Source organism: Melanerpes formicivorus, unplaced genomic scaffold, assembly GCF_026170545.1.
Source record: "Melanerpes formicivorus ecotype bairdi unplaced genomic scaffold, bMelFor1.0.p_v2 SCAF_5, whole genome shotgun sequence".
Taxonomy (NCBI): Eukaryota; Metazoa; Chordata; class Aves; order Piciformes; family Picidae; genus Melanerpes; species Melanerpes formicivorus.
Window position 1 is genome coordinate 22479657 of NW_027142357.1, and position 27700 is coordinate 22507356.

The following is a 27700-nucleotide window of genomic DNA, read 5'->3' on the forward strand; positions in this document are numbered from 1 at the left end:
CCTTTCTATTTCTGGAGTGTGACAACATGCAAGTGGTATGTTCCTGAGTCCCTCCTGCTTGGTTACAGAATATGAGCATGCAAAGCGTTCAAAGTGCTATTAGGCTGGTTACTGTCATGATTAGAGGAATGTGGAAAATACGGTATTTCTGACAAGGGTCTGATTGTTGTAATGGCAGAGGATACAGAATTATCAAATGCTTCATTTAAGAGGTGTCTAATAAAAAAAGTTTATGCATACATTTTATGCATGTTACAGAGATTCTGTTACATTCAGGGAAAACTAAATCCAGGGGAAACTTACAGAGGTGATTTCAGATCTTAGGAATTCATGAGTGTTTTAAGGGCTTTATGAGATTTTTCAGCTTAGATCATTTGTTTTCTCTCCTTACCTCTGAAAGGGTAAATTAAGAAAATCCTTTTTATCTGAATTTTCTTGGGTGTTTTTTATATGACTTTCTGGGTGGGAGAAATGTGTTACCTTTTTTAGGTAATATTTATGAACTTAAATCACATTGTTTGAAACATGTAATATGCTCTGTACATCAGGCAGGTTCCACATTAGGATTTTCAGAATGGAAGAACCAGGAAGGTAACATGCTGCTAATTGTATAGCCCTGCTTCTCATAATAAGGAGGCACTCAGTTATAGGAACTCTGTTAAATAAAGCCTGTGGCCCAATTGCCCAGCTGTGCTTTAAGATGAAAACAGGATGTTGATGGTATTGCTGGAGAACTAGTGTATAAATCAAAGGATATGCTATTATTGCTGTGTAAGGAAGCTGTACTCCCTTAGAGCAGTCCTGTGTATAAAAGAATAGTAATTGCCATGCTTATCAAGGACCAGCAGTTCTCCTTTTCCAGTTGTGACCTGGTGAATCTACCTCTAGTTCATGACTTAAAACAAAACATTGCCCTGTTTTAATGCCCTAATCAACAGCACAGACAGAATGTGGTTATTTTTATCTGTTATGGTTCATTAGATTATACAAATAGCCTCTTTTCTATATTCAAGCCAAGGGTGGTTTCTTGAAGGCAATGTGGATTGTTTCTCTAGTGCCTGTTAAGCCCTGCCAGTTCAAGTGGAGTCCACTTAGTCACTTCATCAGACATTTTTTTTGTTGTTTGTTTGCTTGGGTTTTATTGTTGGTTTGGCATTTTGTTGTGAGTTTTTGTTTGTTTGGTGGGTTTTGGGTGTTGTTTTTTTTTGTGTGTGGTGTTTTTTATTTGGTTGGGTTTTGAGTTCACTTGTAGCCCTTTTAATTTTTTTTTTTTGGTTGTTTATTATTTTAAGGTCTTCTAAAGTGCTTCTCTGCCCCTGCTGCACTTAGTATACTGTTCTGTCTCCATGCAGACCAGAATGGTGTTGCCTTTAATTTAGTTTCAATAGTTTTTATGCTTCCAAGTACACCTTCTCTCTTTAGGAAGGAGGTATGTCAAATTATTTTTCTGCTTATGGTTCTACCAATTTAGTTTTCTCGGAAGTCATAGAATTGTTCAGATTGGAAGAGACCTTAGAAAATCATCCAGTCCAATCCCCATGGTAGATCTGTAGTACACTGTAGTGTACTACTCGACTGGTATTTAAGAAATATTAGTAAGTTTCTGTTTGGCAGCAGTAGCTGAATCTGGAAAAAGAATAAGTATATGGATAAAGGTTAAATTGATGTTCCTGTAATTATACATGGGTTTTTACACATTTTTTTTAAGTCCTCAAAACCAGAATTCTTTTGATAAGGTGATTTTAGCATAGCAGTTTCCACTGGTTAATAGAGCCTCTTAGGCAGCCTTGTCAGCCTCTTAGTATTTGTACTGAAGTGCAAAGTTAACCTCCTTCCAGTAAGTTTCCTGAGTGTGAATCAAGCTACGAAACCAGTCCACGCTGCTGATGCCTACACAGTAGAGGAGCAGAATCTGGTAAGAATGTGAGCAGGCAATGGAGAGTCAGTTATGCAGAACTGTAAGGGAGAACAGGTATGCCTTTCTCTTGAAAGAACTATGACTCTTGAAGGCTTTACAGCATAAACTTAATACTGTTTTAATACTGATTTTACTTCCAGTTTGAAAGATGAATTTCTAATTTAATATACAGTTTTTATGAAGTTGCATATGCAGAATGACCTATCATTTGCCATTGCTTACCTACCATTCTCTGAAGTTCTGTAAGAATGATGTTGCAGGAACTGTTCAACACTTGTATAACAAGTTGTCGTAATACCTGAGGAAAAGTACATCTGTAGTATAATGTTCCAAAAGACATTTCAGTTTTCTTGTTCAGATGGCAGCACACTTGAAATAGCAACTTCTATAAAGGGCTAGGGCTATTATTTTAGAACCTTTCTCATTACTCTTAAATTTTTTGGAGTTGACAGAACTGGTTGTATTAGGTTAAACAAACTATGCTTCTGGTGTTTGGGCTCTTCTCTAAATCACATGTACCTTGCCACGTTATTTGTGTACACTGGAAAGCTGTTCAGTCAAAAATACTGGAGGTGAGATGGTCTCAGGGGATCCCTACTGGAGTACTTTCTATTAATTTTTTAAAAGAAAATACTGGTAAAATAACTTTACATATAAACCTTGAATGCAATTTGCATGCCAATATCAATTAACAGGTGTATTTTAAAATAAGGCATCACTAATCTGCTTCTTTCTGCTTTTTCACAGAGGTGGAATAGGAGAAGGAAGTCTCAAAATCCTGAATTTCTTTAATGTCTGCATTAAACAGTTGTGGGAATTAATCAGAAGTTAGATCTTTTTGTAGAAATGCAGTGAACTCTGTAGTACAGATTGAGTTATATCAGTTTTACTTGGGAGGATACCATATTACATGTAAAGAGATGGAGGGAGAACCTTTCCTGGGGTCAGAAGCTAATTTACTGGAAAATATATTTGTCAGTTATCAGATCACTGCGACAGACAGCAAGACAAGGGTAGGTAATGAATTTAGAGTAGACCTGTGATTCGTTTTGAGTGATCATGTCCTATAGTCAGTAAAGATAAGCTTTAAATTGTAGCTGTTCGTATAAATGCATGGTATTCTCTAACAGGCCAGAAGCCTGGTTATCAGAAGATGTGCTGTGGTATTACCCTGATGTGACCTTGTAAGTGGTGGATTTGAAAAGCATTAAGCATTATTTGAACTTGTCCTGTACTCTGAAGGCCTCTTAATTATACTGCCAGTATTACTTTACTTCCCCTTTCCCTGGATGTTAGGAGAATTCTGGAGTTCTTGTCTTACTCACACAGACAGCTGTCACTGTGCAGGTTGTGTTGTAACTTGAAATGATTGTGATTTGTTTGCTTGTTAACAGGTGTCACAACTTTTCATCCACAAAGCAAATAGCTGTTGCTTCTGATTAGTAACTTAAACCTTGGCAAGTATGTCAATTCCTTAGCAGGGCACTGGTTTCGAAGAGCTACTTATGTTCCAGTGAAATTGTTTGAACAGAACATGTGATTTATTATTTTATGAATCAAAACAAAACAAAAAAAAAACCCCAAACTTTTTTCCTGCTTCTGTACTACATTATCTGCACTGATTTACTCCTTTCCTCCAGGAAACACATTTGCATTAAAGATCCGGTCTTATGTTTGTTTAGTTCCTTCTGCTTATTGTGTCCATGGGGTTTTCTTTGACCTTTCAATTAACAGAAAAATAACCGATACCCAGGGAATTAAATACAGAAGAAAATAAGTACAAGGAGCTGATAAATTCTGATCCTTTCATTAATCAAGCTTTTATTTTGATATGCAAAGATCCTCAGTAATAAAAGTAAATGAAAAAGATTAAAAAAACCAAACACATAAGGGACATGTTTTTCATAGCACCTCTCATGCTCCATGGAAGACTTTAAACTGCCGGCATCAGGGATATGACTGGTTCCAATTGATAATGTCTTTATCATCAGAAAAAGTTCAGGTGTACTTGCTGGAAAGTACTCTTAACCTGGCCTGAGCCAATTATTATTTATCTGATTTCTTGGCTAATTACATTTTAGGTAGAATATTTGCATTGTACCATAGTCCCATCTGACGTACCCCAATTTCTGTTTTAAATTGATCTGCTGGTGTAAGGCTTCTTGCTGCAATCAGTGCAATACTGAAATAGTAGTAAGTGTAAGAGATCACTCAGTTTGCTTTTAGGTTTCATGCCATAGCAGTGATAGTTTTGAGATCTTTGAGATCTTTGTTTTTTCTTATTTCCAACAAAATTGTAATAATATGGCTGATGAAAGATAATACCACCATATCAAAGAGTTTAATTTTGATTGCAATGTTGTCTGCAATGCTACTTGAAATGTTTAGGCTTGGTAATTTAGACTGATTTGACCCGAAGCGTCTCATTTGAAGGCAGAGTTTGCCAAGAAAGGAAGGAGATGATTTACATCCCTCAAGATCAGGAATTTGACTATAAAATACTCAGATTTTTTGGAAGGGGCTAAATGATTAAACAAGATAGGGTACTAAGCCCTGTAACTGCATCCTATGGGCCTTTTCCAGAATACAGGAAAGGGTCTGTTCTGCCTTGGCAAACAGCCAGCTTGTTTCACTTTCTACAGTCTTAAGATTTACAATGTACTTACATGTTTAAAAAAGCTAAGAAACGTCAATGTATTATCTTGAACAAGTTCTACTGTACATCCTGAGACCAGATTCTTCTGCTACTAACTCAGACTGATCTTAAATTCTGGTCAGAAGATGTGACTGGATGAGGCACTTAGTGCCATGGTTTACTTGATTAGATTGTGTTGGGTGATACGTTGGACTTGATGATCTCAAAGGTCTTTTCCAACCTGGTTAATTCTGTAATACCAAGCCTTGCTGTTTGTGAGTATATCAAATTGTGTTTCATCGCAATGACCAAATTAATCTGTCTGTACGTCCATCCACATTCGTGTATGGCATAGGAGTGTGTTTTGCAGGTGAAAGGATCTGATTCCAAATACTGCTAGAATCACTCTTTACTCATTTGCATCCTGTTGATTTTTACATATGCTTACACATACTTTTTGTATACTCTGTGACAGTGTTTGAATTCAAGCATTTTCCTGTATTTTCTAGAGCTTAATCTTACAAGTTCTGCATGTTTTCAGATAACAATGTTGTATATGTTGTCACTGTTAGTAGTTGCCAACAGTAGAAATAATCTGCCAAAAGTTTAATTATGATTATACACTTTCCCTGACACAGCTTTCAAAGAAATTTCAAAGAAAGCTGTGTCTTGAATTCCAAGTACACAAACCACTACACTCAATATATGCAATCTTCAGCAGTCTCTGGTGACAACTGTCACTGACCACAGCATTGAGCTTCACCTAAAATTGAGAAGAACCATTGTTCATCTTAGTTTCCAACTCCATCATCAGTTGTTCATTTAAAGGAAGACATTTTTATTCTAAAAAAATATTAAAATGACACACAGCTGTTTAGCCAAGTGACCCAGAGGAAATGAGTTCCCAAGATCTATGTGTATGTGCAAGTGATGGGGTCCAGAACTTGGTTTTTTTTTTTTGTCCAGTAATTCAGCTGAGCATGGCCTCAAGGGAACATGTGGCTATGCTTCTGGTACTGTTAACTTTCCATGGGAATATGTAAGAATGTCTCATAGTGCTGGCTAAAAATAGTTGTGTAGAGTGGTTGGTTTTGCTTTTTAGAATGTCTTATTTATTCCTGTGGGTTGTTTAGAAATTTGGGCTATGTATAGATTGCACTTTTGAGAAAGATTGTAAAATTGTGGGATACCGTGGTTTTTAAGAATTGGACATAAACATGTTGTACTGCAGTGTCAAAAGCTATGATACAGCCATTTAATTTCTGTTCTTTGTGTTCTTGAACAAATACTTCTGTTCAAAGACACTTAGGAAAAAAAACAACAAAGCGAACTATTTAGTCATCTGCATAAATAAACAGACACAGAGTTCTCAGATGCCCAAGATATGAAAACATAGATTCTTTTTTTGTTTTTAGTCTACAGGGGGGTGAGTCCTACAGGACTAGGACTGGCAGGATCCTTTCTTTGGTATTTGATTTTTGTGAATAAAATTTTATTTTCTGTGTTCCTTTTTCATGGAGTGTATCTCATCTAGAATCAAAAAGCTCTGTATTGGCATATTGTAGATGGAGTGATGTACAGGTTACTGATGGCCAACTGCAGAAGCTTAGTGCATTGGCTAGTTTTGAAATTCTATTTAGCATTTTGATTAGTAAAATTAACAATTTAATTGCATAAGGTGCCTAGTGCCATGCACACATGTTATTCCAAACCTGTGTGTAATATGTACAAATTAACTAAGAGTGCTTCTCTGCCTTAAGGAAATGAAAAAAGCAAAAGAAATCAGAACTTAAACAGAAGACTTGCTAGTTACCCCTTCCATATATCATATTTACACAGCTTTCTCAGAGAACGTATGTTTAATGGTATGGCCTTGATGAGCTAAGTTTTTACTTCTCAAATTTGTTCAGTTCAGCGTTCCATAAATAATGGTTATTGGTGGCAATGGAGGTGGACAGAATACCTATTTGAAGCACTATTAGATTGTATTCAGTGTCTTTGTTTTTACCTTAAATAATTTATTTTGAGTTAATGGAGCTTACTTTGTTTAGGTGCATTAGTGTATGACCTTGCTGTGTTATATGTAAATGTCAGTTTATGTAATTGATAAACTGGCAAGTTACTCTATGAAGTAAGTATAGTTCCTCAGTGTCTACAGGCAAACATTTTAGCCGCAGCCTTTGCTCTCCAAACCCAGACAGAGAAAATAATAATAGCTAAATCTTCTAGTAACAAGTCTTTTCTTTTGTGTTTTGTTGTTGTTTGGTGGATGTTTTGAGGGGATCTTAAGTACTTTTCCATTAAATACATTATTTTTAAGAATTGCTGACTCCAGTCACTGAGGTTTGGCACTGAAGTCAATCTGTTTTATCATGTCACTAACTTGTTAATTGTTTCTTGGGCACATGTTCTGAAACTGTTTATTAGGATGTAGAGTGCTTTAGTACACAAATCCATAAAATAAGTGATAAATCAAATTTTTATAGCTTTTGAAATGATTATGATTGCATAATTATCAGCCTTATCTAATGTTTATGTCACTGCTATATTGCCGTATTTCCTTGCCAATATATTAATGTCATGCTATCTCATAGCAAAATAATCTCTGAGTACAAATAGCTTAAAAATACCAGGAGCAATCTTGTAGCTGGAAGAATGGTTTATAGTTAGTTGAGACTTGAATTCAAAACACATACAATCCACTCTTGAACTTCTTTCTGTCTGAGAGAATAAAACCTTCTGTTTTTAGAATTGTTGCCCTCTGGGGTAAGAAAAATGACAGCAGACAAATTGGTATTCTAATTTAAAATAGATACAACTGAACAAAAAATACAACTTTTTTGGAGGATTCTTACTGATCGTACTTTCAAACCGAGTATTTGAAATTATCTAGGTCTAGGTGACTAAATGGTCATGCATAGGTCATGTATTATCTGTTAGTTTAGAATTTACTGAAATATCAGGTTTATACTTTGAAAGGAACCTTTTGTTTTATGAAGTGAAAAGTAACTTGCAATCCTGGATGACTTCCAAATCTCCTTTGAAAACTATTTTCTTCACTAAGTGAACAGGAATAGCTCTTCTTGCAAATGTTTTGGCTTTTAATTCAAGTGCCAGGGACTTGAAATGTGTGGGGGAAGCCAACAGAGCAAATTAGATGTCTAAGACTAGCTTTGAAATAATGCTGTACTACATCTTCTATTTTGTATGAAATTATGTTTCGGAAGACAGAAGTGGTTTGAGATTTTCCCGTGTTAACGTTGGTAAAAAGCTAGTCTCTTGTACGAAAATGCACATGCTGTATGAAGATTTTTAATCTTTTTTTCTTAAAAGATTTTAAAACAAACTGACAAACCCCCTATCAATTCTTGGAGTATTATTACAATAGCATTCTTGTGTTAGGCTCTTATAAATTCATTAAAGGGTATTTAAAATACCCTGGTATCTCTGCAGTAGAGTACCTCTTTAAAGATATGATTTGTACTTTTGGGATGTTTGTTGCTGGACAACACAACGTTTGATGAAAAACTAATGAACCAGTCTCCTCTCTTACACAGACGGGATTAGATATGCTCTGATTTGCCTGGAAAAGAATCAGCCTAGTTGTTCCAAACTACAGCCTACCTGCAGTGCCACCATGTGGCTTTTTTGTTTTCATGAGGTCTCTTAAACTAACTGTTTTGTTCCCTCATTCCCAGCAGGAATATTATTTGTGAATTTCTAAAATACCTGTATTTCTGGCTGCAGAATTGGTCTAACCAGGCTAGTACAGTGCATTTCTTTGTGGAACTTCTGCGAGGCAACATTATTTTTCCCCACTGAAACTTGCCTAGATGGAGAACCAGAAAGTGGATTGCTCAGTAATACCAGTTTATTCATCTGCCTCATCAAACCTCTAAGCAATTTGATAATTGAAAAGAAAAGATGACATTGTATCTGGAAAGAAATTTACAGCAGTAACTTGGAGTATGTTATTTAGTCTTATCTCTTCCAGCAATGCTACCTGTGCATATAGTTTATTTCTAGGGAGTCAATTTTCTAGGAAGATGGTTTTATTTTAAAATTACATTATTACTGAGGAAGAAGCAGCATTTATTATGGATATAGTTGATACTGTTTTGCATTCAAGACATATCTGCATTTTTCTTGAGTTTAATTAAAGGACATCAGAGAGATGTTGTTCTTAAAAGCACCATTATGCTTTGAGGTACTTACTCTTTGCCTTGTACACCAGATGCACAAATTTTGGTGGCATTAATTACCTGCAGGTTTAAGATTGTAGTTTCTGGTATATAGGAAGTAATACAATGTTGAAGGTAATTCACACCAAGCAAACATATCAGTTCCTCACTCTACCTGGCCTGTTTCAGAGAGTAGAACCTGTTTTCTTCCTCACCAGCTTCATTTTGCTAACATTTTTGGATGAAAGAAAGTTTCACCTGTCTTTATTCCTGCCATTGTGGCGGGGAACAGATCGCACTCTTGCCCCTTTTACCTAGGTGGCAGTGTTAACATCATTGCTTATTGCAGGTGTTTGCAGCAGTTCTCTGGACTTGCCACCACAGGCCCATCACCTGTCCCCAATATACCAAGGCTGATCTGCCATTCCCTAATCCAAAGTGTATTTTGAAATGGTGCTTTTAATGTTGAAAGATTTTTTTTTTTTTTTCATAATGCTTTGAATATGCTTTCAGTATTTTCTTGCTGCAAAATGTTAGCTAAATGCTATGGTGATGTGAACTTTGCACGCTTGTATGGCTCTGCTGCTGGCCGCATCACACTCCATTGGTTCCATCACTCTCAGAGCAGTTGCTGCCTGCCCCAGAGCTACTCACATGGGTGGAGGCAGGACGAGTGACTAAGGGGACAAAGCGAGTCTGGGCTAGCAAAGCCTCATCATGTGTTATTCAGGCACCTCTCAGCTTCCGTATCATCATTGAGGGCTTTGTATTTTTCTGTAATAGAAATGTAAAATGTGAGAGCTTGGTAAGTATGAAGCTATGTATTTAATGTTTATAGACTTTTCTCTGGTAAGCAGGTGCTTATAAACCTACCTGTGTCTGAATTACAGAAGTTATACTTCGTCTCTTTGGAAAGTGACTGTTTTTTCTGAAGACACATATTTTGCATTTAAACTAGACGTAGAGGCTTGTGAATGCGAGATCTAGTGTCATGTGCAATTCTAAAGCCAGCAGGAGAAATATGATACTGCATTCCATACCTGTGGGTTGTACTGTTTGTGGAGTTGCAAAGTCTTAAGTAGAGAGAATTAAAAATGCAGAGTTTTTGTATTTTTGGTGTTGACAGGAGGATTTCTGTTCTTTAACATGAAGTGTTGCATTTTTTAAACTAGTTGAATATAAATGCAGTGTATAGCTAAGAAAAATGAGGGAGAAACAAAGGCTTAAACACTTAAACTCTGTTTCTGTAAAACAGTTGAGTGATTTAATACTTGAATTAAAGACATGGTTTTGGAAGCCTGGATTTTCAGGTAGTAGCAACCAAGGATAAAAAAGTTCATGTGAGGGGAAAATAATAGAAACTTTTTGGATTACTTTGCTTCATCTAGGAAGCTTGTTTCCTCTTTCTACCGCATACCAGGCTTCAGCAGTGTCAGGGATGTGTAACACTAACGTGCCTGTGATTTGAGATAGTTACTGTGGAATCTCTTAAGGCTGCTATAAATCACAGCACAAGAAATAGGTTCTTTGTGCTTTAGATCTTGGGTTTTATTCAGTGGATGTTTTTCAGATTAATCAAATGTAAATTATGGACAATTCTGATTTACTCACTCAATACATATGCATGCATCTTGTCTATCACAGGTCCTGCTTTGGAGTCCTTCTTGTATTAGAATTTCGGCTAGCAGAATATCTTGCTTCATACCCTAAAAGTCTGTCATTTTAAGAGGATATACTTAAAAACTTGTATACTCTGTGATTCCAATTCCAGTAAGACTTCAGCATTGTGAATAAAAGTCTATTAGTGTCTGTGACAGCACTTTATTTCATTGGGAAACAAAATTATCCTCACTGTCATAATTTTATAGGTAATTTTGGTTATGTTTTTCTTTAAAATTTTAAATGTCTTGTGGGCTCATCTGTAAAACCTTCTATCTTTAGCAACACTTCTGAAAGATGCTTTTGAGGTTTTATAAATAACCTACTGGGAGGAGGGGAAACCAAAACAAACCCCCAAACAAAACCCTTGGTTGGTTGATAGCTGCTGTTCCTTCAGTTGTGGGATATGGTGTGTCTAACTTCGACTGTTCCTTGATAGAAAAAAAAAAATTTGCCAGACCTATCCGCCTACCCTAACTGTTTGCCTTTCTGCTGAAGGCTTGCGAAGTTTAAAGGGCTAAAGCAAAACACTGAACCATAAAAACTTGGGTATATTGTATGCCAAAGTTTAAAGCAGAGAATCTCAGGTAACCAGACCAAATATTCTGAGGCTGGTTTATCGCTCCACACAATGGAATGTTTTATTTTAGCAGCACATCAAGACAAGACACCTAGAAATATTTGTGAACTTACTGTGCCGTAGAAGGTCTGTACTGCATGAGTAAATAGTTTTCTATTTTTCTTCTCTCACTACTCTTTTCCCAGCAGAATTCAGCATCGTTAAATTGTGCTGTTGGTGTTTTTTATTTCCCCGTGCTTTCATTAATTTTGTTCTTTGTAAACTTTTTCACTTGATAGGATTTCAGTATTTGTATTCCATGCAAATAGAAAGTTGAATACTTGCATCACCTCTTCTTTTTTTCTTTTTTTTTTTTCTTTCTTCAACCTTTTCTGAGTGGGTAGAAAATCAAGCTGGCAGTCCTGCTCTCTGAATAGCTTGTAAGAACTTGGGATGTTTTAATATATAAAATGTTGTTAAGCATCTGTTTTGTACACAGGAGACAATCGGCACAATATGATGAGCTGTACACACATGCAACACAATATAGGGTGTTGTACCTAATTTCTAGACTATCTGGTTTATCTGGTAGCAATTTCAAGGAGCCTATGAGCTACTGCTGAGGTAGTGCAGGGAAGGTTTCTACATTCAAGTGGGTGTTCCAGCAAAAACTTAGAATGGTGGAAGATGAAACACAAGTTCTGTCAGTTTTGCTAATGAAAAATATGGGTTCTGCCCTGATGTAATAGTCATGGTAGGAGAATTTTTCTAGAATTAGAATACAGATTTTATAAATAAGAAAAAAAAAATCCCAGTAGTATAATATGTATTAGAGAGAGAGTATGACCAGAGCACTTGCACTTCTAACAATTACTCTAGAATTATAGTTTGAAATAGGCAGTTTTTGATCTTTCTAATTTTAAATTATAATGGTACAAATAGCACTGACTGACTTGTTATATTTGATTTTCATGAAAATATTTTAAACTGTTTTGTTAGTAGTACCATGCAGTCTTGACCAAATCTTGACTTAAGTTAGGATTTTGGAAGGGTTTTTTTTTTTAAACCTTTGTTAATTTGTGCATTGTTCTTTTGAATGCTAGAGAAAATCCACAAATATAACTAGATGTCCTTTCCAGAAGTGTGGTATGCCACCACTTTAGTTATCCATGAGGCTGATTCCAAAGATACATACTTAGCTGAACTTCAGTTCAGCTTGTGTGTATGCATATTAAGTAAGAAAGTACACCACAGTTTTCTTCCTCATTCCTGTCTTAAGGGTTGCTTGAAACCTCAGGCATGTTCCTTCCAGCATGCCATCCTTGCAACTGTGGCCTTCTGCGCCCCAGGTGACTTTTTACCCCTTTGGAATGAAGGCCTTCCTGTAAATCAGTTTCAGCTTCTGTAATACTAACTCTGATCTGAATTATGTGATAGTATCATGAAAAAGGGGAAACCTTTTAATTACAGATTTTACCAGTGATCGCAGTGCAGTTATCTGTGTAATTTTCCCATTGTTTCATGTTTACTTCACTCTAAGGAAGTATCTGAAAGTTGCCTGAGAAAGTTTATAACTGTGGTACGAGGGACTGCTGGATGAAGCAAACACAAGGTGTTCGTTGAATGTCCATTGAAACATTGCAATTATTTTTAACTTTTTGTTTGGGGAGAAGAATGAGTGTTGCTAAACTTGACCAGAGGTACAGGTTTTAAAAACGTCATTGTACTGCATATAAACATTCAGAACAAGGCTACCTCTAAAACCCTTATAGCAACAGTTCCATAAAATAGATCTGAAAGTTTCTGAATTAAAGCATGGGATTTTCCTGAAGAAAATCACTGCAGGAGCTTTATTTTGTCTGTCACTTTTTGATGAACTTTCTAGGCCTCTGAAAGTGCTTTAAGGAAGTGCAGTAATTCTGTTTGGAGCTGTAATTTACATATAGCTGAAAATTCTGTGGAGGTTTTTCTCCCAATTGTTTGATTTTTTGGGTACATTTGATTGTTGAATCCCATAGTGACATTTAGTCTTCCAGAAAGTCTTTGTTGTGCATGGCTCCTGCTTCCTGTGGTTAAGGAAGATAATAGTTTCAGTTCTCCTTAATCTTGTCTAAATAAATTTTGAAGAATGGGAGGGCTCCAGAGTCTTACAAAATAGTTGTAATAATGATGTGTTTCCTTAATGTGTTTGTTAGCAAATCCAATTTTCTTTCCCTGCGGTTCTGTTGTAAATACATTTGGAGGATTAAAAGATATTTTTAGCATTGCAACTTTTAAGTAGTTGGCTACTGTCCCGCTTTAGCTATGGAACTTCAGTCACAAATGAAGTTTTCCACATTATGTTTCATAATGGCTTGGCAGTAGCTATTCTCCTTTGAACCTCTAGCGCTTCAAAAGCTGCATGGTTGTTACTATTGGTCTTTGCTTGGTAATTTAGTATGTTTGTGCTTTTACAAGAGTGCTTCATTTTTTCAGTGTAGGTTTTTTGGTGATGTTAGTTGAAAAAACCCAGTAAACATGGATATTGCTGCTGGAGTAATATTTGGGGCCCTCGTTCTGCCAAACCACCAGTTTTCTCATGCTTTAGCACTAGCATAGGTATCGGTTATCTGGATACATGCCTATATAATCCAGCAAAACCATAGCTGAGGCATTGGTATGGCTGTTCACTGCAGCTTTAATTTTGTAGTGTGAGTAACAGTAATGAAGGTTCAGTGTCATCAGTTAGTAACTGATGTGTGGATTACTAAATCCCAGAGGGCTTTTTTGTGTTAGAGAAACAACCTAATTTGTGGAAATAATTTGAGTAAAAGATCTGTGGTGATTGTTTTTCTTCATTCTAGTTCCCAGATCTAGTGCTATGCTGGTGTGCTGCTAAGCATATGTCGTATTTCAAACTTTCCTGGGGGATTCTAAACTGGATTGTTGTTTAAAAAGGAATTATTTAAGCATTAATCAATAATTTTATGGTAACATTGTAGCAACAGACCAAGAGTGGTTGATTCTAGCTTTTTTTGTAGTGTTTGGTGTAGTGTGTATTGGAACAATTCTCTAATTTCATATCTAAAATAAAAACAGGCTGAAATTTCCCAGGTGCAGTTGAATTAGGCCTGTTCATGGCTTTTCTGCCTCCACAATGTGAAATAAAATAATACAGTTGTTTCACAGAGTGAAGGTTATAAAGATAGCTTTACTGTGATATTAAAGCCATCTTGAGAGCTTTCCCAGTAATATGAATACAGTAATTATATGATTAAACAATAAGGAAACTTTTTAGGTTGTGCACTTCCTCAGGCTATTAACCTAACCACTAATTAACCAACAGGAAATTCCAGACCTGAAAGTTTCATTATTGCTATATTAAATTGTGAAAATATGTGTTAATGAGGATTTCATTATAGCCATCTGTAACTTGTTTTTAGATTGTGTTAAAGCAGGAAAAACATAATATACCATCTGTTACCTAGCCATGTCTTGTTGACACAAAAATATTAGAAGAAAAAATAATCCCCCAATATACAACCTCAATTTTATCTCATTTATTATATTTTATGTCAACCACCATAGAAACTATTAATTTACTTCTTAAGTGATCTACTTAGAGTATTGAAATTACAACATAGAAATTGCAGAGAGGAAGAGGTGCTGACTTTCCCAAAAGGTAACGACCCATACATTTCAGTTTCACGTTCTCTAAAATACGTCTTAAATACCAAAACTCAGAAGCTGGAGATTGTCTTGCAGTGTTTTGTGCTTCTGGGCTTAAGTAAATAAAAATTTTAGGATAATGTCTATTAGTACTCTCTCTGAACAGTGAGTATGAATTGAAGCATTCTGCTCTCATCAGACACTGGAAGTTTTGCTGTTCTTTTGACGTTAACCTTTGAATTTCTCTATAGAGCCTAATCTGTACCACTTTTCCCAAGTCCTTTGAGTTGTGATTCACTTTGGCCTTAAAAAGAAGAGTAGTTGTAATGTATTATCACACACTTGCCAAGAAATATTACAGATTCTTAATTGTTGGGTGTTTGTAGGTGTAGTGCAGATAGCCTTAGGTGACAAGGAGGTGGGGGTTCCATGGAAAAAGTTACCTAAATTGCTCTTGGGAAGAAAATTGGCACAGAAGAAATGCTAAAACAGCTGTGGGATAGTGAGGTGGATCCTTTGCAACTGAGATCATAAAGTGTACTAAAGTCTGCATATTACCTTTTGTGCTGAGTAGAGAGAGGAGTGATCTGTGATGTGAAAATGACGGTAAAAGGTCGGAATTGTGGTAAGAGAAGTGGAAGGGTCATACCGCAGTTTAAGGGAAGTCATGCTGTGGATAGGCCGCCCAAAATATGGGTATGGGCTTTTCTCTTTCTCCCTAAAAGTTTTCTGAGTGGGCATCTTCTTTATGCCCTGAATTTGCACCGCAACCAGCACAGCTTTGGTGAGGGCTCTTAAGTACTTGCCTTAGCATTCAAGACAAACTATAAATTTGGTGACTGAACTTATAAACAAAATCTGTTTCTCTACAGACTGTGATGCAACAAGCAGTTAGAATAGAATGAAGAACCGTGTAAATGTCTTAATGTTGTGAAAAATAAAGTCTAAATGGTGCACTGACCACATGGTCTTTCTGGTCTTTCAAAAGACTCTTCTACTAGTTTCTAAGCAAAACCATTTTAGGAAAACTAAACAAACATGGTATATGACAGACCTTGCATAACTAAATTTGCCCCAAAATAAGAACAGAGATACTAGAAATGGTCTACTGTGAATGTGAGGAGAGGACACTTCAGATAAATGTAATACAAATCAGTTTACCCTGAGTATTTGTAAGGGAACAGAAAGAAAAACATGATTATGCTACTGTATAAATCTGTAATGACCATACAGTGCATAGGTCCAGTCACTGTCCATTCCATAAGAATGTAGCAGTACTGGAGAATGTAATGAATATTCATTTTAATAATATACATGACTTTTTTAATCCTACTGGTATTTTGCAGATGCAGCAGAACTGGAGAGGTTTGACAGGATTCTGGAATTTAAACATGCTGCTAAGAGGGATGTTCAAAGATATGCTATGGCTTTCATAAAAGGGTCATAATGATGTGGTCTCTCAGCTCTTGTATTCTAAGGTTTACTATTTGCACCTGTGCTAACTTGTTGTTCTGACTGTTCCAAGTAAGTGAAAAGAGAACAGCAGAATTGTCTCATGATGCTGCATAAAATCCTTAACCCAAATGTGAAATAATGGAAAAACAATTAAGTCTCCCTTAATGTTGAGTGATTATACAATCTATAATCAACTTTCCTTGTTGATGTGTGACGTGCATAGGAAGAACAAGTTCTTGGTCTGCTTCCAAGCCATTTGGAAACCTCTTGTCTATGCTCTCTTCTCCAGTTCTCTTTGATACAACAAAACTATTTGCCTTTCCCTGGAGCTTGATCCATCACAGTAGGTGCAATGCAACTGAAGAACTGGACTATTTAACAAAGCAGGAATTTAATCTGGAAGAATACCTATTCTTAGCCTAGTAATCCAGGTTTCCTGCTATTCTTGCTGCTTTCAGACTTTAGTTTCTCAAGGATATTATTTTGAAAAATAATCATTACTATTTCAGGGTTGGATGAAGTATCAGGTTTTTAAAAAACAGTCTTTTGTTTATTACAGAGACAATAGGTTCAAAGAGCTTCCAGCTTCACAGATATGTCCCTACTGGGGGCTTTTGAAAAACAGATAATAATTCTGACCAGCTTTTCCATATGCAGATAACTGATGCATGTCCGTTGAGTTCTAACAGCCTCTTGGACTTCTGGATATTTTAGTGGGATTTTTTCCCCAGTGCAGAAATACTCCAATCCTCTGGGTAACCACAGGCAAGTGAATCTGAAGGTATTAAAGATCTAAAAATGTTGGGAAGCTTTTGTTTTACTGCTCTCAGTAGGAAAAGCAAGTCTTTGTATTGTTTTGGTCTTGAAGCAATTCTGCAGATTAAAGAGCATGAAACATCTGTGCTAAAAATACGGGGACCTCTTTAGAAGGTGTTTTGTATTCACTATGAGTGTTATTGTACTTAGCAGAACTAGATTGTTCACTTTTAAAGCATACACACAAACAAAATTAATTCCATGTATATGATCCATTCACATGTTTTCTTGCTGATAACAGTCAGTTAATGCTTCCTTTTTAGGGAATGTTTACTAATGTCATGCCAAGATGAATAGGTAGATGGTTTATGGAAGTACAAGAAGTATTTTAAATTTCTAATGCTAAAGAAATTCTAACAAAATATTTTCATTCCATTTTTGTAGTTTGGAGGATTTTTTACCTGATACCCTAAGATCACCTCTCACCCTATCTTTTAAAATTCTCAACATTTTGCCTTTCACAAGTGTTACAGGAATTACAGGGGGGAAAATATTAAAACACTAGTAGCCTATGCTGAATGATGTAGGTTGGGGAAAAAGTAAAAGTAACTTCTGTGAGGCGCAGTGTAAATAGCCCAGTACATACTTGTGGAAAGGAAAGTGTTTGCTATCTTCCCTTTCAGGTTATCTGCAATGTTGGGCACTTGCTTATTGTGGTCAATAGGTTAAATTTAATTCGTAACTCCCTGAATGAAAAATGGTATGATTTTTCTACAGTGTAAATCTGTCGCTCACTATTTGAAAGCCACAAGAAGGGAATTGCTAATTAGATTAACAGTATGGAAAATCTATTTTAGTATCTTTAATATCTATTTACTATTTTAATAAATAACGATATCTATTAATTTAATATTTTTAGCTACCCAGATAGTAATCATTGCCTCCAAATGGAATTCTCAAATGCTTTGTCTTGTGTAGGACATACTAGCCATAGGGAGTGGAATGTGTTGATATTTCAGGTAACATTGATACCCTGTTCGCAATGAAACTTCCACTACTGGTGATGTAGTCCTGCAAGTCTGTTGGCTTTAGCTGGCTTTCTGCAGCTTTTCAGGCAACTGAAATTGCTTCAAGAATGTCTGTTCTTTGTATTGTTAACTCTTGAAGTTTGGTTGCAGAATACTATTGACTTTTACTTGATCTGATTGTTTCATTCAACCTTAGATAAAACTGACTTAGATTTCTGTTTGGCCTGACATGATAGTGGATGGATGCTGGTGATAGGGCTTCTAAGGTAAGAGGGACTAGATAAGGAATTGTCAGGAGTGTTATTCACTTGGTATGCTGGCACACACACAGATGTTATCCTCTCACTGTAGTGGCATACAAGCTGCTTAAGATCTGTGTGACCTATTACAGATGTAAAAGCAACATTTATCAGTGGCAGGAATCTGCAGGATGTTGCTGTTGATGATAGTGCTTGCCCCAAAGCGTTTGTTCACTGCATTCCTTCCCATTCCCTGGGAAGACTTGACTGTGAGCAGTCCTCACATGGTTATGTGTGTTAGGTTTGACTTTTGAAGAGGTAACTGAGTTCAGAATTGCTGTTAAGCAGCTCCTGTGAGGTCAAGTATCTGTAAATTATCATGCTTCGAACACTGCAGAGTTGTTTTTTCTTTTTCTGATAACATAAATATTGGACATTCATTTGTAAAACTTGATTTATCAAGACCTGAAGCTTCAATAATTTTCTAGGTAGTACTGATGATCAGATCCTTTGCTGCCTAAGTATTCCATTGATCACTGAAATTTGTTCACCTAAACAGTTTAGTCATGTGTCTTACAGAGAAATAGGGTGTGTTAAAAAATGTGGAGAGAAGGAAAAATCCTAGTTATAAAACATCCCATTTAATTTATCCTGCAAAAATAAGATGTGTAGAAAACAGGATTGGATTCTTTTTATGATACAAGGCCACAGAAGACATAACAAAGCTACTTAATGCTGTCTTTTGAATTGACTGAAGTAGATATGTCAAGATTAATGGCTATACAAATCTCCAGATGTACTCTGAAGGCTGTTTAGTCAGGTGGTGGGATTATAAATAGGTAGGCTTACTGATGTCACCAGTAGCGGAAGGGCGCAACAGTGAGCTTGCCATGCACACACACACTCTCTCCCTTCTACCTAGATATGCTATTGAAAGAAATCCGCTTGATTTTAATGGAGAAGAAAAAGCTGGTTTATCTTGGAGGTAAGCAAAAAAGCAGTGTAATCAATTTTAGCTGCTATTCTTCCCTCTCCTTGCTTAGATGATCAGCAGAAAGGCTTCAAAGTAATACTTGTGTTATCTTACTGGGGAGTGTCATAATAACCTAATAATTTTGTTTGCTATACACAGATAAAACTGACCCACAGAACTCTTGTGGCTGGTGTAAATGGGAATTCTGGAAGTGTTTGTTGATGTGAAGTGACACATTTTACAAGACTAGGATGCAAATACTGGTATTTACATAGCATTTCCTTGCTTGTTTGGTTGAACTTGTTTCAACACCTGCTGCGAGGAAAAATATTTACCAATCATTATATCTACAGCAGCATTGATGTCATTGCTCTCGCAGGGAAGGCATAATAAATCACACTCTAAAACAGGACAGACATTACAATTTATGTATTAAATTCTTGTCTGAGGTAAAAAAAAACACAACAACCACCAAACAACAAAACAAACCATTATTTATTCTGCTTCTGGATCAAAAATGAGAGTGTTTATAAAGACTTGTAAATTTATCCGTGTGTTGCATTTTTGGGTATATAAGCCATTGTGTATTTTGTTTTAAGTTGGTAACTAGGGTCTAGGAGCTCAAATGAGGTTATTGAGATTATGTTAAGCAAGGAATTAAGTTATTTCATGCAGACTGTAAGGCTTTTCTGACTTTGATTGTCTTTTCATCTGATTTTAATCTAAAATTTTGTTTGGAATTAAAATAATTATGATGATTTTTTTATTAGATCATGTTTATAACAACACGTAGAACTTAATGCCTGTAGTGTTTAACATAGTATAGCCCTTGCTATGTATTCTGTGTATTCCTTGAATATTCTATCTCATTTTATCATAGAAATCATAAAAATTCTGTAGTACCTCAATGTACTAAATATGTAAATAGAGGAACCATGTGAAGATATACTTTACTTGCAGTAGAAATGAATGAATCTAACAAGTCCTATTCAGTTGAACTTCATGTGGAAGTATGCTTTGGCACGGAATTGTATGTTAATATGTTAACTCAGTAAAAAATACTGGCGGTAAACTTGTGATAGTGAAAATTGAAAAGGATGAAGGGGTCAAGGCAGGAGTGAACTATAGTAGTTACAACAAATTTTTTAGTTACAACAATTTTTTTTCCCTACTTTGTTTGAAGCTGAAGTTCTGGACACAGCTTTTTCAGAAGCTGTGTAATGGAAGTGATGGGTCATCCAAAATAGTTTTGTTTTTACCAACATCATGCAGGGAGACAGTTTACTTTTGAAGGATTATCTCCTGTTAAAAGAGCTTAATAAGAAATGGATCTGGGAGGTTTTGTGGGTGCAGAAGAAAGTGGAGAAGAGGGCTAATGACAGCTCTTGTTTGGGGAGGAAGTTGCATTCATTTGGGGCCTTCGGTTGCCAACCAGTGAGGGGGTTTAAGGTAAGGTAGGGCGAAGGGGAGGGAGCTTCTGCTGTCCGCAGAGCAAAGGTGGCTATGAAAACTGCTGGTCAGGCTTATACCATGAAGAGAGCTGGGATAGAACTTCTGGCTGTGCTCGGTACCATTCGTATCCCCTCACAGTGCATAAGCAGTCAAGCTTGGGGTCCAGCAGCAGCAGCACTGACATTTGAGGAGGTAGCAAATGTGACCCTGTTCCTAAAGGTAAGAGGATTTTTGTGGAGGATGCAGGGATGGGAGTGAGCTGTGAAAGATGGTCAGGAAGATCTGGTGGTAGACAGGCAATTGGAGCATTTCTTCTTAGTTTTGCAAGGAGTATTATCTGAAGATGCTTGCTGCTTCTGTTTGGGGAACTAAAGCTATGTACTCATTCTAAGTTTCCACATATTACCTGTCAGCTGTCTTGTAAAGAAAATGCTTGTTTTAGTGGAATTTCTTAGCCTGTCTTTTGTTTGCTTTCCTGTAGTGAACTCAGTTGCCTTGTTTACTGACATGTTTATGTAAGAATTCAGTCCATTCTTCATGTGTCACATAGCATCTGTGTATTTTTTTTTTTTTGTTTGTTTCCTTATTTATAAGCTTCTACCTCAGGATAGGACACTTTCCCTTCTTCCCATTCACTTTTAATGCCTCATACCATGCTTATTCTGCAATTTAATAAACCGTCCTATCTTGGCTATGCAAATGTGTGAAACATTTGGAAGCGTTACCAAACTATAGGTAGTTTAAGGACATAACTGCTAAGAGATGTCTGTCTCCTAGTGACTAAAGAGCTTTCTACAAGGAAGAAAAGCTTGTTCTGTTACAAACACCTGCATGAGGAGAAAAACCCCAACAAAACACCACCACCACCCCCAACAACAACAAAACCCACCCCAAGCCATCTAGACATTATCTACAGTGCTTTCTGAAGTTTCATTGCTGTGTTTCGATTATTCTTCCTGTAAATAAATCTTACGCTGGAAAATGGGACTGTTGCAGCTGAACCCAACTTTCTGTATCAACTAAAATGAAGAGGAAGTAGTTTGTGTTTTGTTGTTACTTCAGAGCTTCCTAGCTGCTGTCCTGAATGTTTTTTTCTGTTGAGCACCCACACCTTCACTCAGGTAGCTATATTTAAGGCATGTGCATATGTAAGTTAAAAAAACAAAACAAAAGGGTCCCTATGAGGTTTTTTCCTGGATACTGAATGGCTCTGCTTTTCTTTCCTTTTTCATCCAGTGCTTGCCTTCAGTGTTTCTTCTAAAAACACAGTTTTCAGTGGGAGAGAAAAGCAGCAGCAGAAAAGCTCAGATAAATTGACAATTCTTGCCTCTACTGATGTTCAGAATAGCAGCAGAAAAAAACATGAGCAGATCTAGGTGTTTCATCTGCAGGCTTTGAAAAGACAGTGGTGTTAGACCTGCTTTCATGACTAGGAGATAACAGCCAGAAGGGCAGATTCAGGTTTTGCTCTATTTGAAAGCCCTTAATTGAATTTTTCTTACTGGCTATGGGAGAAAAACATCTGTTTGAGCATCCTTTCATAGCAGTTCTTGAAAAAGATTTGAAGGTTTGTTCCTTTGTGGAGGCAATATACGTTTGCTAGAGTTTTAAGCATTTGCTAGATTTATTAGTGTATCAAAGGTTAAGCTCCCCCTTTCAGCTGAAGCTGGTCTTTGTTTTCTTTTCCTGTTTATTCAGCCAGTTATATATTACTCAATTACTGTTACAGATTTACTGCTTTCTCTTCTCTGCTCTGTTTTCTGTCAGACCCTTTTCATACCTGTAAATATAATAAAGGCTAAGTGAGTTATATGAAGTTTTAATAATTTTGAATGCCATTAAATTGTTTTGTACTTTCTTTTAGTAGTAGATTTGGTTGCTTTTGTGTGGTGGGGTTTTTTAATTTTTTTTTTTTATTTGATAACTTGTGAAAATGCTGTAAATAGATGTAATTATCTGCTTGCTGCGGAGGTATGTTGTATTTGGATGTGCCACGTTTGTATTTTGTGTTAGCCTTATTTACTTCAAATGTCTCAGTTCTTGACCGCCTTAGAAGTAGCATCATTGGATCTGATTTTCCACTACACATCATCTTTTTTGTTTTATCTATTAGGAGAAAAATAAATACTTTTTGGTGCAACAGAAGGTGCTGTAAAGGGCATTTTGTGTCAGTACGCATTTCTGTAATTCTGCAGCAGTATTAATAAACTTTGTGCGAATTTGTAGCATAAAGTATTTTTTATCCTCTGTTGCCTGCTAGGATTCCAAGGTCTTGGCTGTCTTCCTAAGAGCAAAGCAATTCTTATGCGTAGAGAGAAGCTAAATAATGTTTTGTTAGATGGTGCAAGACAAAAGTCAGTGATTGACTGCTCCGAAGTTGGGTAGCCTTTCATATGTTTTAACTGAGCTTGAGGAGGTCATCATCATAATAGTTATGATTTGGCTTTGCACAGCAACAAATAATAATTCTGGAAGAATTTTAATTCTACCTAATTATGTTCCATAAGCTTATACTGCAGCTGATGTCCTATTAAAGCTAACAGCACAATTTAAACGATGCCTGTGCCATAGAAATTTGTGTTTACATTGCTTCTGAATTACCCCTTTTTCCTTGTAATAGGAGAAAACATTGCATGAATTATGACTCGAATACAGTGTCTTCTGTTTTCAAGAGTGCCACTACCATGGGGACAGACAAATCAGACAGGCCAGTGTCTGTTTCAAATGGTCTGGAGGGTACTGGAGGATTCATTTGCTGCTTTCTCGCTTTTAGTATGAACCAGACGTTTGAAGATTCCGTTAAGCTTTCACCTTACTGTCATGGTTACCGTCCCAGTTCTGCAATTTATTTCTCTCTAGGATGAGACTTTTTTAAAAAAAGATCCTTTAGATCTATGAGACTAGTTGGGGAGATTCCACCCTTCCTATTGACTAAGAAAAAATTTTGTTAACAAGACCTTTGAAAACATGTCCTGATTCCTGGGGTGCCTCATTTTCTTGATCTGATTTATTTATGGAAAGAGTGGAAATGGAGGTATTACGTGTGGGTTGTTTTTTTTTCTGGTCCTTCTCATTATAGCTGTCGTCTGAATATAAATATAATTAAGAAAACATCTCCAGACAATTTGTTGTTTGAAACCTCTCTGAGTAAACCTATAGAGATAATATTTGAGTTTAATATTCTTATCACCTGTAGCATTACTACTGGCATGTCAGTTGGTATCCATTCCACAGGCTAAACAGCCTGCCTCTATAGGGGAGGTATTCCAGTCCTCTGATCAGCGGGACCTGCCCCAGCAGTTCATTGTCCTGCTTATTCTGGGAGCACCAGAACTGGACATAGTAGTCCAGGTGAGGCCTCACGCGAGCAGAGGGGGGGAATCACCTGTCTTGTCCACCTGGTCACACTTCTTTTGATTTGGCCCAGGATACAGTTGGCCTTCTTGGCTGCTAGCACACATTGCCAGCTCATGTTGAGTTTTTCATAAACTGGCATTCCCAAACCTATGTCCTTGAGGCTGCTGTTCATGCACACCTCCCCAAGACTGTATTTGTACTTGGGATTGCCCTGACCCAGGTGTAGGACCTTGCACTTAGCCTTGTTGAACTTAATGAGGTTTGCTTGCACCCACCTCTCAAGCCTCTCCGATTCCCTCTGGATGGAATCCCTTCTCTCCATTGTGTCAACTGGACCACATAGCTTACTGTCATCCACAAGCTTACTGAGAGTGCTAAAATTGGGACAATGTAACTGTAAAGATAGCAGAAGTAAACTTAGGGACTTCCCATTCCAAGCTCTGATCAGAGATTCTAAGATAAGTCCTGTCTATACTCATACATAGATTATTTTGCTGTGCTAATGGGGCTAGGCCTAGGAAGAGTAATAGTCCTGTTTCTTTGGGTATTTTCATTTCAGTCTATCACAAGGTTATGGAGTGTCTTTACATCACTGTAGCTGCTATAACAAGAGAAGCTGTGCATCCATTCCATTTCTGAAGCTGAAAGAACAAAGCTCCGCATGGAATGGATGTGTCACTCCAATTGTTAGTATTCACATTGAGAACAATAGAAATGAAATTGTGTATTTAATGTAGGCCTAAAGTCTTGTTCTTCTGTTCCTTGGTTAAGGAGATATGCAAGATTTCAGCTGTCTGCTACTACAGCAGAGCAGTGGAGCAGCATTATTGTGATAATTGAGAAATAATTGCTTGCTGTAAGAGGTCGAAAGCAAGAAAAGCTTTGAAGAAGCTTTGTTGAAGTGGCCTTTTTCCTCTCCTGTTGTGATCTTACTAGAGCTAGATCCTTTTCTGACTTTGAGTGAAAATAAAACGGAGGGCTGCATTTTCTTTTGGTATATATGATTTGGTTAAGTTTGATATGAAACCAGTGTTCTTCATGATGTCGTAAGTCAAATTAACAAATCTATCTGTTGTGCAGTAGATGATTTTTATTATGCTGTGTTTAATGAACATTTTCAAGACCCGAGAGACAAGTGAAATTGAGGTCCCTTATGACCTTTCCCATCCTAGATGTCTGCTATAGAAAACTTGAGACACAGTTCTTATGTTAGAGGTTAGAACAAAATTTTAGTGAGAGAGCTATCAGGCTGTCTAGTGTCTCATGTAATTGTGTTCAAACCAGTAAGTGTGGTAAACATCAATAGTCTTTAATATCAATATTTGAAGAGGTAGCTTTTTTTCCCGTATGCTGTTGCTTTTGGTCGTGCACAGACTTAGCAGAGTTTTGGGGAAAGTGATCCTTATCAAAAGGAAGCACTGATGATAACCAGCACATCCAGGTCACTGTCAGTTCAAATATTTCTCATTATTTTAAAGTGCTTTTCTCTGATTACTGATAGTTAAAAATGTACTGCTTGTAGCTTTCCAACAGGAATGTTTTGAAAAATCAAATAAATAAATGCTTTATTTATTTGCTCTTCCAGACCCTTTAAAAAGTGCTTCGACACATTTAGATCTCTGACGCTATTGCAAGCAGGAAATAATGTTGAGATACAGCAAAGACACTGTCTTCTGCAGAAGTGGGATATGAAGCACATAAAATGTTGACTTTATGGCCTTTCATTTAGTTTTAAGGATGTATTATTTTTTCTTAACAAAAATCACTAAGCCTATTTGCATTTTGCTGAGAAAAAATGTTTAATACCTTAACAGGATCTGTACCCTGCCACAAAGATTGGTGGGAATTGCAGGTGGGACTTCACAAATTTAAATTTCTAAGAGATATTAACCAATTCTCTTGGAAAAGTAAAATTTCTCATGATGATGGCTACTTGAAACACTTGGTATTAGCAGTGGACTCCAGGTGCGCTGGAAAGAAGCAGAACACAAACTCTGCCCAGGCTGTACCACTTGTTGTTTGTGGGACACAGCAGGAGTGTTGTGGGTGTGTCTCTGGCTGCCTTTTCCAGCACTAGAAACAGTCGTCTTTTTTCTTTTTTTTTCCCCCTTCCTGATTTGTCTTATGCAGCTGATTAAACAGATAATATTCAAGCTGTTGTAGTGTAGTAGGTAGCTGGAATTGTATCTGGTGATAAGCAGGGGGAAGCACGCTCCTTCAGGTGAGTTGAGACTGGCACTTTTAATGTATGGTGTAGGGAAAGTCAGTCAATTGATAGGGCTAGGACCCATGGAGACATTGTGAAGCATTCTGCAGCACAGTTTCCAGAGGAGTTTTCATCATGAGTTGTGCCCTTATTTGGTTGAAATGTCTCTTCTGACTAAATGTCTCTTCTGACTCCTAGTATGTCACAGTTAACCTGTGGAAAGAATCATAGTAATGTTTTCCTTTGGTTCTGTAGTAGCCATGGGAATAAGGAGTGTGTTTTTGCTTGTTCTAATTCCTCTGAATGTTTAGAATAAACATAAATTATGTCTGCTTAGCTCCTAGCACATCCGAACATAAAGGGTGCTGTGAGAGAACTGACTTACTGAACACCTTCTTCCTGACCTCTTAAAGTGCTATTTTTATATGATTGCAAGTGTATTTCCAATATCCTCTCACTTTGCTGCTCTTGATTTGTACCTATAGATGTAGTCATGGTAAAAAATTGTTCTTGCTGCCCAATGCCAGCCCTGGGACCCTGGAAGGACGGGACTTCCATTATCGGTCAGGCAGCCTTTCCTATGGCAAGGCAGAGACACAGACAGAAGAAACAAAGCTGTAAGATCAAATGTAAATACTTTGGGCTAAGAATGAGAGAGTTGTTGCGAAATGAAGAAAAAAGAGATACAGCATCTGGAAACAGAAAATGAAAGTATTTGATCCCTGTTGTTTAATAAAAGGCTGCCAAAATCTCAGCATAAATTCTGAGAAACTGTACTTGGAGATTTTTCCGCCTTTGTATGGGGCAGGAAACATAAGCATGACTAACCAGAAGGAACACACAGATGTGCTGGAGATGGGTAGAGTAGATAGCTCTGTATGTGGGAATTTAGCCGACCTCATTAAACTGCCTGACTCAAAGTAAGCGTGTGTATGTGTTCTTGATAAATACTTGATAAATAACTTTTGTCTGTCTAGCTATTACACAGAAATTTTGACAAGACAATTTTACCAGTTCTATTTCTCTACAGTTTCAGCTAAACATTGTATAAATCTGCCTCCTTTTTTGTGGACCATGCATTTATCACTATGGGTGATTAAGCAGAGTTCCAGCAATCAAATGGCCAATGTCTACTTAATAAAAAGTAGAGTCTACTAGCAATTGCAAACAAATCTTTCTGTAGCATCTAGTCTTCAAAGATCAAATTCAAAGTTCAGTTGCAATAAATACCTTTTAAGGGTCATTGAAGTCATGTAGAATAAAGGAGGGCAAAAGCAGTACTGCTTCACTTTGGGTTAGGATTTTTTGGGGGTCATAGGGTGTCTTTTTAACTTTCTAATTAAAACAGAAGTAACTTTATAGATGCTCTTTATTGACTAATAATTTCTTTTTGGTAGCTACATGGAAGCTAAAAATCATGCCAGAAAACATCCAAGTAGGATGGGGAGGAGTAAAATGAAATTTGCACCATAGATTTTTGCAACATTCACGTAATGCAGAACAACGCAGGCAAGCTGCTGTAGAGACCAAAGTGGCATTTGCAGCTTTTCTTTTTTTTCTTAATTGCATGTGCCAAAACTAATTTAAAACATTAACACAGAGGATGTATAATTTTTGATGGCAAATCCTCATTC

General features: G+C 36.8%; 1 protein-coding gene across 8 annotated transcripts in view; it reads left to right on the forward strand.

Moving 5' to 3' along the window:
* Positions 1 to 27700, forward strand: part of COBLL1 (cordon-bleu WH2 repeat protein like 1) — a 78562-nt gene that overhangs the window by 12569 nt on the left and 38293 nt on the right. For 2 of the 8 annotated variants that reach the window (XM_068138738.1, XM_068138742.1), the window contains exon 2: positions 19001 to 19063. The exons of 3 other annotated variants lie outside the window; for them this stretch is intronic. In XM_068138738.1, the coding sequence (XP_067994839.1) occupies positions 19001 to 19063 (63 nt within the window). Of the gene's footprint in view, positions 1 to 18040; positions 18106 to 18929; positions 19064 to 20053; positions 20723 to 27700 lie in introns of those variants that run through there. 3 more of the 8 variants (XM_068138740.1, XM_068138737.1, XM_068138745.1) reach the window with 3 other exon arrangements.